Here is a 13977-nt window from a genome sequence, read left to right as displayed (position 1 = left end):
TTGCCTTTTAGTGGAGAGAAAGCAAGAATGTACTATGCTGTTTGAACTAACCACAAAAATTATTTTGGGTTTCAGCACAGTATTTCGCAGCCCATTGCCTTTCCAATCCCTTAGTATTCAGAGAGCCATATGACTGAAACACTAAAACAATGAGATGCTAACAGTATTTCAAACATCAAGTCATTGTAATAATACCTAGACAATAGGCAACACACACTGTGTTAAATTTTAAGTACAGGTAGACTAGATTAAATGGGTTTATCACCAGATTGAAAAAGACACCACAGGCAGATACAGACTTAAACCATAGATCTGTACCAAGATCACATCCCAACTAATCTAATCTAATCCACTAGTGGTGTTTTGGTTTTTTGGTTTTTGTTTTGGGTTGGAGGTTTTTTTGTTTGTTTTGGGAGGGAGGATGTTTTCATTTTCTTACAGTAATACGCATGCAAGCTAGGACTTTATAGACAAGTTCAAAGCTAGGTTTGTATATACCCAGAGAAACGGAAAACTGAACGTAAATGGTAAGGACCAATAATGATGTCCTATTATCCATTGTCATGTTTTTAATTACCTTCCACACTTTAAAATGCACAGACCCCAAGTTTGTGTTGTGATAAAGCATTACCGTTATGTTTTCTTTCTTTTCATGAAAAGTTCTTTTCATTCTCCAAGGACTCAATTGTTAAGAAACTACCATCCTGCCTGGTATTGCAAGACAAATGTTACTGCGCATGCTGTGGTTATCATTCTCATCTAATGCAAGATATCAAAGTACTGTCTATTTAAATAAATAGACTTTCCTTGGAAGACCACTACCACACTTTTGAAGATGCCATCATATCTCATATCACAGCAGTAAAATAGTCACTGAAAAATACTGAAATATCTCAGATGAGCAGAGCATTTAGGAATTATGTTCTTTCTAAAAAATCAACTATTGACTAGAGAAACTGTGCAAGAATGAAAGGACTATTTAAACAAAAAGAATCTCCTTATTAAGCCTGTTAAAAAGTCAGTTTCTCAGAGTATAAATGCCCATTCCCTCTATATACCTCATTACCAAAAGCCTTGGAAAAAAAGGTGGGCTAATGAACAAAAGAAGCAGCCTAGCCTCAGGCCAATTTCTGCTTTTGGAAACACCTAAGTAACCACTGATGAAACAGAAAGGTGTATATGCATATCTACAAGAACGAATCTGGCCTGGTGTTTAAATTGCACTTGTAAAAGATCATGTTATTTCAATAACTCACTGTTTAGACACATCAGGCATTACTGTCTGTTCTTTTTTCCTTGTATCCACTGTTGGCTCTACAGGGGTAAGTACCACAGCAGCACGTGAGACTATCGACTGGTATGAGTCTTCCCGGCAAACTGCAAAGATAAAAAAAGATCTCAGTGTTAAAGAGTGAACTCAGTTTGTATTTTAAATGTTTAAATTTTAAAAAATATAATCAAGTCATACTGTCATAAACAAAAATGCAAATTATTAATCAGACTTTACTCTGGTCACCTGCAATGAAAACTTCACATTGTTTTTCACATGTCCTAAAGTGCTTGCTTGGCACTTTTTTTTGCCATTGACTGATATTCCCATCATCATTCACTAAGTTTTACCTAGCACAAGTTCTGATGTCAGTCTGCTCTAGCTCACTGGCATGTCTGAGTCCTAAAAGGACTCATATTTCCATAAATGACATCAGAATATGATGCACTTCTTTTTCCTTTTTCATCACAAACTGAAAATGAGAGTGGAAATTATGGATGGTTTTCAGACAAACCTCCCACCTTCAAAAATTTCAAACTTTGTAAGAAAATAGATTTGAGAAAAATTTGATTAGTGATTTTGTGTTCAACCATTACATCTCACTTTAATCCAAAAAGGCCAAATCCAAATGGTCTAGGAGTGATATCTGAGATACTGATTCATGCTTTCCATTAATACAAATTATCTATGTATTATTGTGCTGGATTATATGACTTAGATGATATTTAGAGCTAGAAAAATGATCATGTATTTCAGATGAGCATCTGGCTCAATTAGCACTAATAAATGAATACTCAAAAGTTCCTGACCTCCAAACAGATGACAAATATAGTTATATTTGTTAAAAGTTATACATATTCTAAATTCTAAATTGCAAATGTCACTAGTAATTTAGCACTTAGCAGTCACCACTCCTACTGATTTTGAAGGTATGGATTTCCTTTACAGCCAAGGTGTACCTTTAGGAGCCAAATAAAAGCTGGGATTAAGAGTTGGTTGTACTGAATAAAGCACAGCAGCTTCTTATATTATACATTTATGGTACTATTATATATCATATATAAACAAGAAGAAATGTGGTGACCTATCTTTTAAGCAGAAAGTCATATGGTATTTTATATTGATAACATACAGAACTATTTTATAGAGTGTACACATGCACATACACAGCCAATAACATAGCCTGTAAAACAAGGATAACCATGACAAATTCTCAGCAATTCAAAACCAGAAAAGAACCTATTTTACAACTACATACATTTATGCAAGATTGTGACAGCTGGGAACATTGAACTGTGGCATTTATTTATCAATGGAAAACTTGTTTCTGAAGACTTTCCTACCTTCCATTCTCCACAATCATGTGCTTCCTTATAGCCCATAGACAACGTACCTTTTGCATAGCCTATGCTCCTCTTACAAGAGGAGCAAAACAGGAGTAAAACTTCATACATATTGCCTTGACTGGGTCAAGAGCAACTAACTGTGGTGTTTCACCCTGAGCACTCAAATTACATGTGGCATGAACTCAGCGCACATCAACAAGATACACCGCATGCCCGACGAACACCCTGGAGCGATAACTGATGCTTTAAGGCAGCTAGAGAGTAGATTTTAAGGAACAGGTCAGAACAGGGTTGGATATTTCTACAAAGGGCAGAAAAGTGCAAAGGTTGTCTTGTTTTCAGAGCAATTCTGAGCCATTCAGCAAGCAGCACAAATGGCCGGAGCACAGGCAGATTCTGGCAGGAAGAAAATATTTTTGTGGAGTACTTATAATTATGTTTAATGCATATTATGTTCTCCAGCATTGCGTATGCTTGTATTTTTAAATATTAATGTGCATGTTGTGCTAAGTGACTAAGATACATAAGATGACCAGTACTGAAACCTTACCTTCATTTTTCTTTGGAACCAGCACTACTCGTTTGTCACGATCATAGACACCCATCTCCAAAACATGGTCATACCCAAAGAGAACTTGCTATATTGCCTACAGGTATGCAAGTAGGATATACATTATAGCTTCATGCATAACAAATTAAGGAGGGAACTAATGCAAAATACATTGACCTAGAGAGACTACGTAAAAAAAAAAAAAAAGAATTTCAGGTGATTTTTATCCTACTATGTTATGTGCAACCAGCAGACCATCTACTAGCAAAGCGCTATTTGGTGTGCACCAAGTAATGTACAAAACAGTATCTTCTCATTACAGCCAGTGACTGAATATGTGCAAATAAGAACATTTATGTCTATTTGACTCTTGATTTACAGTCAAAGAATTGTAAAAAGAAGATAGGTTTGTCAAAGGGCGATACTGATATTCAGTACCTGAATTTTAACCTGAAACGCTGATAAAAAAGGGAGAGTAAAGGATGAAGCAAATACATAGTTTTCTTTAAAAGACCTGTGGTACCACTTGAATATCTAGTTATTACTTTAGAACTTGTAAAAGGTCTGGTGACTATGGAAGCATCACAGGGTAGGATTTTTCCTAGATCAGCCACTGTCCATCAGGGCAGTTACAAAGAAAGGTAAAATAGGAAATCACTAACAAAGACAACACTGCTAGTCTCCTACCCTTTACAGAAATTTCACGAATGAATAAAACTGTGAAATTGCTTTTGTTTAATAATTAATGCTATATAGGAGTTGTATAATCCCCTAATTTACAGCTGAAGACAAACCCAGTGGTCACCCAGTGATCTGAGCTCACAGAATTTATCATCCTCCCCCATTCTAGACAGCGATACTCTTTGGTCTGGCTTTTGAAAACCACTACAATTCCTCTTTTTTATCTCAAGTCTCTGTGCACACAGTCATAAGTCATTATGGGACAGTATAATTAACTAAAATGTCATGAAATAGCGACAGCACAGCAGCAAGTAATTTTCACCTACTGGAGTGTATTCTCTTATTATCTGTTCATAACTTGCAGTAAAATAATGAGAATGTGCTTGAATGTGGACTCTCAACTCTAACATCGATGGGGATGGGCACTGTTTTACTTAAGGAGACTGTTTTAATTTTACACTCCAAGCTTGTCTGAAGTGTAGCTTCTTTTCTACACCTTCATTTTTTATCTACAAGTGGCTTACATTACCACCAAAAAAGCCCATTAGTGATGTCCACATATCGTACTCTTCATGAATCCAAATCTCTTATATCCTCAAAATATTACAAACCTCAGAACATCAAACAATTACACTAAGGGATTACCCCTTTTAACCATAAATCCTCTCACACATGTCCAACTTGCACTTTAACAGCCAGCAAGAACTTCACAAATTTAGCCTTACTACATGAATTGGTAAGGAAAATAGAGAAAAGCAGAATTTTCAATCCTCTGAGTTGGTGTTTGGAAAAAGCCATCAACGTAAATTACGTTATTCTTGACATGAGTGTGCAACCACCCTCTGGGCCCAGCCACTCAGCCATTTTCTATCCACCTCACTCTCTGCTCATCCAGCCCATACATCAACAGCTTGTCTGGGAGGATCTTATAGAAGGCAGTGTTGAAAGCCTTACTGAAGTCATGGTACATAATATCCGCTGCTCCAATAAAGAAACCAATGAAGAAAATGTTTCCCTCTATCTGCTACATTTTTACAATGGCACACAAACATTAAATACATGTTGTAGGTAGAGGTTCATTATCACACTTGCTGTTGCATACCTCCAGAAGTGTGGAAAAAACTGTGCAAGGTATCAAGGGAAACAATCAGCTAATTTTATACTACTGGTAGCAATTTATTTAAGTTTAAGAGACTAATATTTAGTATCTCAGAATGTGTTACACACTGAATACCTTCTGAAAAAATAAGTAATTTGCATGTGAGATGGTATTTTTTAGTACCGTTGCATCTCCTTTATTCACAATTCAACCATTACATGAACCAGTTAATAACTGTAGTGAAATAATACACTTGGAGGAACATCTTTACTATGTATTATCATTAAAGAAACTTATTTTTCTTCGTGAAATAAAAGACACTACATACCAACTACAAGTCATATAAAGGACAACTCTACAGAAAGAGAAAACAAACAGTCTAACTTCATATAATATTATTATAAAAGATCTGTACTGCTTTTGAAGTTGCATAATTTCTCCCCAGATTCTTCAATTTATACTTTAATGATGCATACAGTGTTTTCTTCCATTGCCAAGTGTTTTAAAAGTAGCCCGTCTATTTATCACTAGGAGTGCTGGCTTGCATTTACCCTAGTTGGTTTAAACCGTCCTAGAACATCATTCACTATGAGAACAGATCTCTACATCTGGAGAAGAAAAATGTTAGCTTTTTTTTTCCTTTGCTGTTTCTTTCAAAAACAATGAAAATTACTAATTAAACAGTTTTCTTCTACTTTGAACCAAACAGTGAAAAACTTTTAATTCCCTAAATAGTAGGACAGTAGGAAGCCTTCAACAGCTACTGAATAGAATGTATCTCTCTGGAGAATAAAAAGATTTTTAAGCTCCAAGAGTGTCATTTACAGCGTCTATTTCAAACATTGTTAATTGTACGCATTTTTTCCCTTCTTTTTTCTTTTCTTTTTTTTTTTTTAATAGAGGAGAGAGAAAATCTGGTTATCACCACTCAGTATCAAAAAAAAAGTCTCCCTTGACACAAGATGCAAGTGATGGTTAGATGAAATTAGCAGCAAGTACTACCTGCTTAGAGGAAACAGAAGGGAAATGTTCATATACAGTGTGCAACGAAGCATAAGGGATTCATGACACAGGAAGACAAAAACAGTGAAGTATTTCTGGATTTATAAAAGCTAGGTACTTATTCTGACACTTCAAAGTATTTACACTTGTGCTTGTAAAGTTTAAAATAATCAGTTCTCATCGTTCAAGAGACAGATTAAGTCTGGAAACAACTGCTGTTTTATACCAAAAAACCTTCTGCTTTGGTAAAAAACTAGGCAACCAGCCAGGTGCATGGAAGGTGCTAAATACTTTTCCCTGAAATATCCGTCAGCTGCCACTGGAGGAAGACAGGAGACTGAAGCATGGGGGAGCAAGGTCTGGATCCCAACTATCCAATCGCACACTCCTGTTACTACTGAAGGCCAGAAGATATGTTTTAATTACTCCAAAGCACCAATTCTCTGTGCAGGCATTTACATTTTGGCACACAGTTTCCTAAATGCTGCTCTGCCATGATGAGGCTCAGGAAATGAGCGACCCTCTGATGTGCTCTGCACAAAGGACAAGGAAGAGCTGCAAGATATGCAACCCATATGCAGGTTCTTCAGATAAGGGAAACACAGGACAAAGAACTGTTACACATGAGACAGAGGTTTTGCTATAAAAAAACCCAAACAAACAAACAAAAACCCACAACAAAAAGCCCACACACCAAAAAAACACCACCACAAAAGCCAAACAAACAAACAAAAAGGAACAGAGGATCTACTGTAAATTTCTTTAGCAGATCAATCTAGTATTGAGGACAAGTGAAGAGCTGAGGAAAGAAAAAGGAACATTTAAAACATTTAACTCAAGCTATTTTCCCAGGAAAGCCACTGACACTAGAAATAGTTTATAAGAGAGGATCTTGAAATCTAGTCTATTAATTCTGGTATCTCCAGTAAGAACTGTGGTTAAACACCGTGCTAATCCCTTCCTCACCGCACAGACATGTCCTCTGATATTCCTGGTCCACTCAGCAAGGTCAGAAAAGAACGACTGTTCAGACCTGTCTCTTCATCAACCCCAAACATCACCTGCATGAAACACTTCAGCAAAACCAAGTGTATGATTTCAGTTCCATACCCTCTTTCTCAGCCCCAGCAACACAACAACATCTTTTAATACTTTGTTATTAGACCCTAAAGCCCAAGGAGACTTTCAGTCTCTTTAAAGCACCACAAAAGGTCAAGGTACTTTGCATGAAAGCCATTTTTGCCCATCTACCTAAAAAGCCTAATATTAAAAAATAATAAAAGAAACCCTCTAATTTTCCTGCTGCTTGATTCTAGATTTGATCATAGTCTTGGGGAAAAAAAGGAAACTAAATGGATCTCTATTTTATTATTAGTTCAACAGTTATTCTAGGGCCTCCTGTCCCTTAGAAACAGCTACATTTCACAATATTGGCCAAATGACTACTTAAGAGAATGAGACTATATGCTCACAGTCCCCAAAGGGTTTGCTGTAATAATTCTGCAATAAAACCACAGACCCAATTCTTAAACACAGCATAGTCACAATCAGAAATTTCGTAATAGCAACAATTACAGGCCCATTATGGGCAAATGAATTACTTTCTATCAGGTTCTTATGTTCCTGGCTCTTTTGTAGTATTCACGAACGCTGCACACACGTATCTGCTTTGTGCTATCCACACTGGCACCCAATGGTGAAGGGTACATGGCACAGAGTTAAGCAGGAGCCAGGGAATTCTTCTAACACACCAGCAGTTCTGTAGTGATTATCTGCACCCTTGCTTCTGTATCCTAAGTTTGTTTGTTGTCACAAGCCACTGTGATAACATGGTAATAGCCACATGTGAAATTTGGACCCACTGACTTGTACTCTATGTAGAAGAAATTAAACTGTAAGCAGCAGCAAATGCTGCTTCTTTTAATGTTAATGCTTAATGGAATGCTGCCTTTAGCATTGATACCGAATGGAAGGGTATACCCTGATCACCTAAGGACCCTACAGACATAGTAAGTGATGGAAACACCGATTGCTAAAATAATCACCTAGATAATGAGGACACTGGTGGCCCACTTCTTGCACAATTTCTGTTAAGTACACTGTATTGACAGAATGACTATAGTTTGGTCTCTCTTGAGAAGGACAGCGTAGCACCTTAACTCCTGCTCACAGTCTTCTCAAGCAGCCTCCCCCAGCTTACAATAACTTGCAGACTTGCTTAAACAGAGGGGTTGTGTCTGTATTTACTAATCCCTCATGGATTTTATGAATTTGTTCAGTTACCTCCATTCTTGCACAAACTTGTAGCATCCACAACATCCTGTAGGGTTACAAAGCTGAACTATAAGTTATGTGAAGAAATGTTCCTATTAGCCCACTTTAAACTTGCCACCAGCTAGTTTCGTTTGATTCCTCCAATTTTAGTATTGGAAAAGACAATGCACAATTCCCCCTTCACTTTCCACTCAGGATTTTACAGACTTCTTTTGGATGCTTTGCCAGTCATCTCTTTTACAGGCTGCAGAATCCGTGTTTGTTCCTGTATAAAACCTGTTCCATATGTGTGGCCATCCTCCTAACCTCTCCACGAACAACAACTCCTTGTTGCAGTTCTTGCAGTGATGGATCACTATAGCAACACCAGGAGAAACTATAACTGCATTCACAGAAAATTAAGCAGGCTAGTTTTTCAGCTGTAACTACTGTACACCTAAAACATTCTATGTATATCTATTTATGCTTGAGGCAGCTTCTGAAATACTTTCTTATTCACAGTGAACTACTTAAAGCAAATATTGTTCCAAGCAGCCTACACAGAAATTGAAAAAACAACCTTTAAAAATAAAAGCAAATTCTATATCCAGTAGGTAGGTATTGCTTCTCAATATCAAAAAGCATTGTTTCAGTGTTAACATTAGGACTTTTAAAATAACAAATTAGCTTTTAGCAACACCATCGGTCAGGGTGATGTCACAGGCTTGTATTTTTAGCACTGTAGTCTGTGACTTGTTTTGTGACAGGGACACGAATAAAAACCACGTGCATAAATGAGGGAAAGGTTGTGATGAAAGACTAATGATCTGAGCCCCAGTAATCATGTCTAATTCTGCCAAACTGCAGGAAGTCTCATAACTGAACGATATGAATAGCCATTAGAATAAAAAGTGGAGGCTTAGTCATTCAGTCTAGGATGCGCAGTAATAATCACCGTGTGGTCCAAATAACTGCATCCGTTTATTGACAAAGAGGCTTTGAAGATAACAGGTTGAATTAATTTACCATAGAAAACAGCCGCAGGTAGGTTCATGGGACAAAGGAAGCTCACCCAGACCTCCTCTGCCAGTAGCATATCTGCCGTTCTTGGCCTATACGCAAGCCTGAGCTCTCAGGCCCCTTGGTCCTCCTGACTTACCAACAGAGCCACAAAGTGCAAGGCTGCCTGCAGGACCTCTCGCCGGGAAATAAGAAAAACACCACAGTCCCGGGTGATGGAAGAAAAGAGAACAGCCAAAGCCTCTGCTTTTCCAGTAAGAATGCAAAAGGTTGTTACTGAAAGCGCCAATTTCAGACAGAAGCACAAAGCCACCCCCGGTAATAGCCATAATGTACCAGAAACTGGGAAACCCTCATCTCTCCTCCTAAAGGACATGGAGAAAATCCCAACAGGGGTTTCACCAGCCGCAAGAGCCGGCTGCCTCCAAGTTCCCTTTTCAGCCAAGAGAAGAATAATAGTTTTAGTTCTGTTTTTGATCACATTTGGGTTTCTGTTTAAGCTATGTGATGCATTCCAGAAAAGGAGAGAAACAGGAGCAACTGTGACACTGGCATCTTAAAAGGAGGAATATAAAAAGACCTGCAGGGCATTTCTGTAGGCACAATACAAGCCCCTGAAGGAATGACTACTCTAACAACAATATCCTCAGCTGTCATTCACCGCAAGTAAAACTGTCAAAACTCAATAGCAAGCGTTTTCAGGAGCATAGTCTCTTGGCTTCAGCTATTATTCTTGGCCTAGCTGAAATAAAGACTGACAGGCAAGCAAGATTAATTTATTGTTGTTTGTATTGAATGGCTGTAGTCACAAGAAATTAATTTAAAGAATTAATACACAGATAAACCTCCAAAAGCATAGTTTCCCAAGAGAAATTATTAAATAAAATCACAATGTCAGCTCTCCTTGCAGTTTCTAACAACAAAAGCTCACCAGGAAAACTATGTGAGGTATTTTTGTTTTGCAAGAGTACAAGGCTATTTGGCTTTCTATTATAACCATATTGGCACCTGCTACCAGGAGCACGAGGTACCGCTGCCAGTAGAGCTGTACATCTTCTCAGTCGCAGAATGACAGGCTTGTCAACCTCAAAGACAAGCAACCCAGAGAGCAGTCCCTACAGCAGCACATTTGTCATAGCTATTCCTGACTCATTCCTCCTTTCACAGAAGCCACTCATATACCGTGTATTAGAAATTTACACCAGACATTGAAACTATTAGAGGATCCATAACAAAAATGCATCCTGCTCTTTTCTCAGGGAACACATCTTCCATATTTTTTATAAAATGCAAACAATATATTTCATACCTTTTCCCTCTTTAAGGTGGGTGGTTTCCTTTTTTTTTTTTTAAAAAAAAAAAAAAAAACCTCGAGGGAATTTTGCTCTCATTGTTTTTGTTTAGTGACTAAAAGTGCCCCAACTCTGGAACCTTTTTTAGTTAATAACTGCAACATTTGCACATCTCCCATGAGAAACTTCAAGATCACTATGTGTTTAACTGCTATTGAGGTTTGGTTTTGTTTTTCTTAGGGCTAAAATTGTCACAGTTGTATAAAATCAGTTTTCTGGTACTATTTAATAAATCTAACAACAACACATATCAAATAAAATCAATCTCTTCAGAACATAAAAATAAACATATATTGGGGAAAGTCAATTCCACCTTATTCTTCAGACTCTGTCTGGAGTGGTTACAGACCTTTCCTGGCCTAAGCTGCAGCCTAGCCCCCATGCTCATACAGGATCCTACAGAAAAGCAAATTCAACTCAGATGTCTCTGCAGTCACTTAATCTTGTGTATGAGCAGGCATAAGCAAACAGCTGGCTACTACTCCAGCTGACTGCTCCAGTGTAACCGCAAAGCAGTGGAGAAATGAGGGAAGTGGGTAGAGCATCACCCACAATCTTACCACTCGGTACTCCAGCAGCAAAGGGACAGGCCAGCAGCATTATGATCATCTATTGATGTACCTCTGAACCAAGAAGGGAAATAGAGAGGCTTTAAGGAACAGCAGGTTAAATCCTGGGATGAGACAGAATACACCACACCTTCCTCCTGTAGGCAACTATGGCTAGGCACCAGCTAAACTTGTGTGTGAAGGAAGAGGACTTGTATGTTTGCAGGATTGGAAAGTGAAGGCTCTTCACTGGTATGTTGTGACAGCAAGCAAAAGATGGACTCCAGAAGACAGCCAGAATAAGAATTTCCTAGGCTGCTCACACAGCTTTTCATGCAATACCAGGGAAACGGTGTTTACAAGTTAGCTAGGTGACAAGAAAGGTCAGTGGCAGTTATGGAAAGAGAATAGTACAAAGTCTCCTGTACCACAAAGAAAATTGGGAAAAACAATATAACTGTCTGTCTGTTTGTCACACCTGCACTTTTAAAATTCTGCCCATTTACACAGCTTGCAGATTTTACCATGTTTTGTGTTTGTCGCATATAATTTACTAGATTTCAAGGCCAAATGAAACTATTGTGGTCATCTGATTTGACATGTGGCACAGGTACATGCTGTGGTTCTTCCAAAAGTTCAATATTACAGTCCTGATGCAAAACTTTGAAGAGTAGAGGTCACTGTTATGCCAGGCTCATAAGTGATCTGCTGAGTTCTTCCAATTAATGGTCAAAATAACAGCATAATTTTTCTCATTGATTTTCAGAAGTACAGACTGCTAGCCAAACACCTATGCTGCAAATAAAACATATGCCAAGTAAAATATATGCATCTGTCTGAAAAGCAATAAAACAATTGATCATTACACTGATGCCTTTTCACACTTCCTCTAAAAGTCTCAAATATTCTAAAAAAATCACGAAGGCTTGAAATCTAACCAAGTTTTGAGGGCAATGTATTTTACTTTAAAGACAAATAAATTGAAGCAGGAATAGATTATGCTTGGCAAAAAGGGCCAGGGTCAAAATGAAAGGCAGGTCAGGCAAGCTTAGCTGTCTTGAAGAGCCATTAAACTGGATGATTCTAACAAACAGTGTTTGAATGGAGCCCAATGCAGGATTATACCCCTAGAAACAAAGAATGCAGACTATCACTACGCCTCTGAAGTCGAGTTTTGTTTCACAGCAAACCAGCAACTCAATGTGCTGCCTCTGCAAAAATGCCCAACACAAGCCTTGGTTGTACAAATATGGAATTGGTGACTCCGAAGTCACTGAAGTTAGGCTCAACTCGGTTACCATCTCACCTTCTCAAAAAGATGACCGAAGAGTGCATTCATTATGCTCTATGTAATCCTGTATGGGAGAAAATCCCAGACCTCGCTAAACAAGCAGAGAAAGGTATAACAGAAGTCAAACTGTAGCTTTAAGAGCAATTAAACTGTGGGGGGCAGACATCAACATAAAATTGGTGGCTGTCTGTCTTTAGACCTGTTTGAAATTAAGACCAATACCTTTCTGAAAGATGTGTGTTAGTCAAGCATACATTTTAAGGTTCATTACAAGCATAACTATGCAAAGTATAATCACTTTGCTATTTAGGAGATCAGACTTGATGAATTGAGGCCCCTCTCTAATTGTGAAAGTCACAAAAGTTGGTTGCTCAAGGTCACACTACAAGGGTGCAACATAGATGCTTCAGTTATCCTGACCTGTAAACTAATGTTTTTAATTATACAAGCAGTCATGACAAGCAAAATAACATTAGCATGTATAGAGATAATTTGGAGGCTGTTTTCCTTAAGAAAGTTATCTAAATCATTTTCCTCTTCTTATAATTTTCAAATCCAATATTGACATTTACGTTGCAGACCCACAGAGCTCAATTGAGTGCAAGAAGAATCATGTATCAGAAAATTAGATATAAAACTACATGGTTTTTATTTCTTCCAAAAATATTTTCCTCTGCATAGGTCATAACTCTGCATAACATGCAGATGTCTGTTAACTGACCATGTGCTTGGCACCCCTATGTAAATATGTCTGAAAAACGTCAGAGCAGGCTACCACAGGACAATGAAGCACTATGCAGATAGACTGGTACTGGAAGCAGAATAGCCAGAGCTCAGTGGTCTCCATCCAGGCCTGCATTAGATATGTCTAAGCTCGTTAAACATCAGAAAACTTACCAATGAGGAGTAATTCAAATTTCTAATATGAAACAAATAAAAACCTAACTTGCAAAGAAATTCATTTGCTTCTCTTCTTATTTCATGTTACATGTGAAGTTGTTCACAGAACACAGTGATACAAACCTACAAACCAATGCAATACCTAAACCCAAGCCATTACACATTCATCAGGGTCTGGTCAGATTCTACCAGTCATAACAACTGCAAAGCAAAGAATGAATAAGTAAGTCACTTTTCTTTTATTGGCAACCAACGATTTGGAGACTAGATAATAAGAAAATATACATTTGCATATTATCCCTCTACCTTGATTTAAGAGCCTTGCCTCTGGTTTTGGCTCTAAAAGGAAAGAGTGCCATTTAGTGGTCAGGTAGATTTACTGCACCTTTTAAACTGAATGCAATACTGTACACTGGCAATATTAGTAAGAGAATTGCAAATGCTGAGCGACGGCAGAGTTATTAATACTGTTGTTTTTACTTGATGAAATACTGTAAATGTTTTTTGGAGGGGAAGGATGATGTTTTATTTAAAGCGTGATTTAGAACCTGCACTGAATCTTTTTGTGCCTCATCTCTCCCGATAGCAAAGAACTACATGCTCCTTCTCCTGCACTCCACCAGGTGATAATCTAGGCTATAAATTTTATGAATACAGAAGAGGAT

General features: G+C 37.8%; 1 protein-coding gene across 2 annotated transcripts in view; it reads right to left on the bottom strand.

The window, feature by feature from the left end:
- CCSER1 (coiled-coil serine rich protein 1) overlaps positions 1–13977 on the bottom strand; it is a 728765-nt gene that overhangs the window by 536410 nt on the left and 178378 nt on the right. For both annotated transcript variants that reach the window (XM_072861769.1, XM_072861770.1), the window contains exon 5: positions 1257–1377. In XM_072861769.1, coding sequence (XP_072717870.1) covers positions 1257–1377 — 121 coding nt within the window. The remainder of the gene's footprint in view (positions 1–1256; positions 1378–13977) is intronic.

This window comes from Ciconia boyciana, chromosome 5 (assembly GCF_034638445.1).
Source record: "Ciconia boyciana chromosome 5, ASM3463844v1, whole genome shotgun sequence".
Classification (NCBI taxonomy): Eukaryota; Metazoa; Chordata; class Aves; order Ciconiiformes; family Ciconiidae; genus Ciconia; species Ciconia boyciana.
Note: the sequence above shows the minus strand (reverse complement) of the source record. Positions and strands in the feature narration are given on the sequence as shown.